The sequence below is a fragment of the Hipposideros armiger genome, unplaced genomic scaffold, assembly GCF_001890085.2.
Source record: "Hipposideros armiger isolate ML-2016 unplaced genomic scaffold, ASM189008v1 scaffold_91, whole genome shotgun sequence".
NCBI classification, from domain to species: domain Eukaryota; kingdom Metazoa; phylum Chordata; class Mammalia; order Chiroptera; family Hipposideridae; genus Hipposideros; species Hipposideros armiger.
In genome coordinates this window covers 3,504,523-3,506,747 of record NW_017731441.1, presented here as the reverse complement: position 1 = coordinate 3,506,747, position 2,225 = coordinate 3,504,523, and the positions used below count along the sequence as shown (strand labels likewise).

At 32.6% G+C, this 2,225-nt stretch overlaps 1 protein-coding gene across 3 annotated transcripts in view; it reads right to left on the bottom strand.

Moving 5' to 3' along the window:
* The window catches only part of SLC9D1 (solute carrier family 9 member D1), a 68,001-nt gene that overhangs the window by 34,647 nt on the left and 31,129 nt on the right, over nucleotides 1–2,225 (bottom strand). For all 3 annotated transcript variants that reach the window (XM_019644795.1, XM_019644796.1, XM_019644794.1), the window contains exon 8: nucleotides 1,749–1,866. In XM_019644795.1, coding sequence (XP_019500340.1) covers nucleotides 1,749–1,866 — 118 coding nt within the window. The remainder of the gene's footprint in view (nucleotides 1–1,748; nucleotides 1,867–2,225) is intronic.

The following is a 2,225-nucleotide window of genomic DNA, read 5'->3' as shown; positions in this document are numbered from 1 at the left end:
CACACTCACACACACACACACACACACTCACATACACACACTCACATACACCCATTTAGCCCTCACACACCTCAGTTGGGGGACTGCTTGCTTTAAAAAAATGATGAACAGGATCTAGAGACACATAATACACAAAATGTCCAGGATACAGCTGAAAATCACTCATCTCACCAAGAATCAGGGAAAACCACAACTTGAATGAGAAAAGACAATAAACAGACTTCAATATCAAAATGAATCATTGTTAGAATTATCTGACAAAGAGTTTAATGCAGCCATCATAAAATTGATTCAACAGCAATTAAAAATTCTCTTGAAACAAATAATAAAAAAGAAACAGAAAATCTCAGCAAAGAAACAGAAGTTATGAACAGAAGAACCAAGTGAAAATTATACAACTAAACAATATAATAACCAAAATAAAAATCTTGCCGGATAGGCTAAATATTAGAGTGAAGATGACAAAGGATAGAATCAATGAACTTGAGGACAGATCAACAGATCAAAAGAATTCACTCAATCTAAATAGAGAGAAAATAAACTAAAAAAAGAAAAGTCTCAGAGGTCTGTGGGACAATAACAAAAGACATTATCACTGGATTCCCAGAAGAAGAGAGAGCAAGTGGAACTGAAAAAGTATATGAGGAAATAATGGCTGAAATTCCTAAATTAGGAGAGAGACATAAATCTACAGATTCAAGTAGCTAAGCAAACACCAAATAGGATAAACCCAGAGTGTTATGGTCTAAATGTTTGTGTTCCCCCAAATTCATATTGAAATCTATTGTGATGGTATTTGGAGATGGGCCTTTGGAGGATAATTAGGTTTAGATGAGGCCATACAGATTAGAAATGAAGAGACAAAATAAGACAGGTCTTAGCATTTCAAAGCGTTTCCAAAAGAAATTTCAAAAAAGTCTAATTTTTGACCAATAGCATCAGTAGTATAAGAGAAGAAATTAATGTATCCCCTGAAAACATTTAATGCACAATATTTATATGCATATATTTGCTTAAAACAAATTCAAGCTTATAATCCTAAATCACACGCAATGTACCTTTAAATTTTATAAGGCTCTCTACATTTTCCCAGTGTATTTATTGTCTGGCTGGTATTCTTGTAATATATTGTACATGCAACATAACCTACAACTTTCTGGGTAAATTTATTTTTCTCATTTGGCTTCTCTTACCTTATAAACCTAAGCAAATACAGTTTAGGTTCTGTTATTATTTTATTGGGAGGATGGAAAGAAGGATCAGGGGAAATGGTAATGATGACAATGATAATCACTTTATACCTTAGCGCACTTTTATACCTTAACTCATTCAATCCTAACTACTTTATTAGGTAAGTACTGGTATTATCCCCACTTTATAGATGACAAAACCGAGGAAGAGTGAGGTTAAGTAACTTGTCCAAGATCAACTTGTCCAAGTTCAACAAAGCTAGAGTTTGAGCCCAGGTAGTGTGACTCCAGAATTTATGCTCTTAAGCCTGTGTTATCTATGCAAGCTCTGAACATCTCTTTGGAAAAATGTATTAAATAGTATTTTTATAAATAAATGATTTGTGATATATAGATGATTACAGAATTGTACAGCTGAAACCTATGTAACTTTACTAACAATTGTCACCCCAATAAACTTTAATTAAAAATACATACATACATACATACATACATACATACATAAATGATTTAATACTAGAAAAACAAACAGTGAAATAAAGTAATAAAAAAATGTACCTAGAGTATGTGCTGGCTCCTGCTTGGATAAGAGTTGGCATGACAGCTATGAATAACCCCAGCTGTACATCCTGCATCACTAGCATTCCAAGCAACACAGCGCTGTAGTCAAGGTCACCTGCATAAGGAAAAAAGTTATTAAAAGCAAATGCATACAGTATTGTAAAGTGTCCCAAGTCAAAATATAGTCATCGTGCATATTTCCAATATAATTCAAATAATTTTGATACTTTAAATGAGAATATAGACTTTAAAATCTCTTAGAGAGCAAACACAATTTTAATGATTAAAAATTTTTTTAAAAGAAAACTTTCTGAGTACTTTATTTCCACCAGTTATTTGGTACTTATATAATTATAAAAATATGTCATTATGAAAAGATGGCATGGGAAACAAGAATATGATAGGCCTGGATAACCATACCAAATTCACTGGGTCCCCAAAACACAAAGCAGCAGTCTTCATCACCAATCTTTA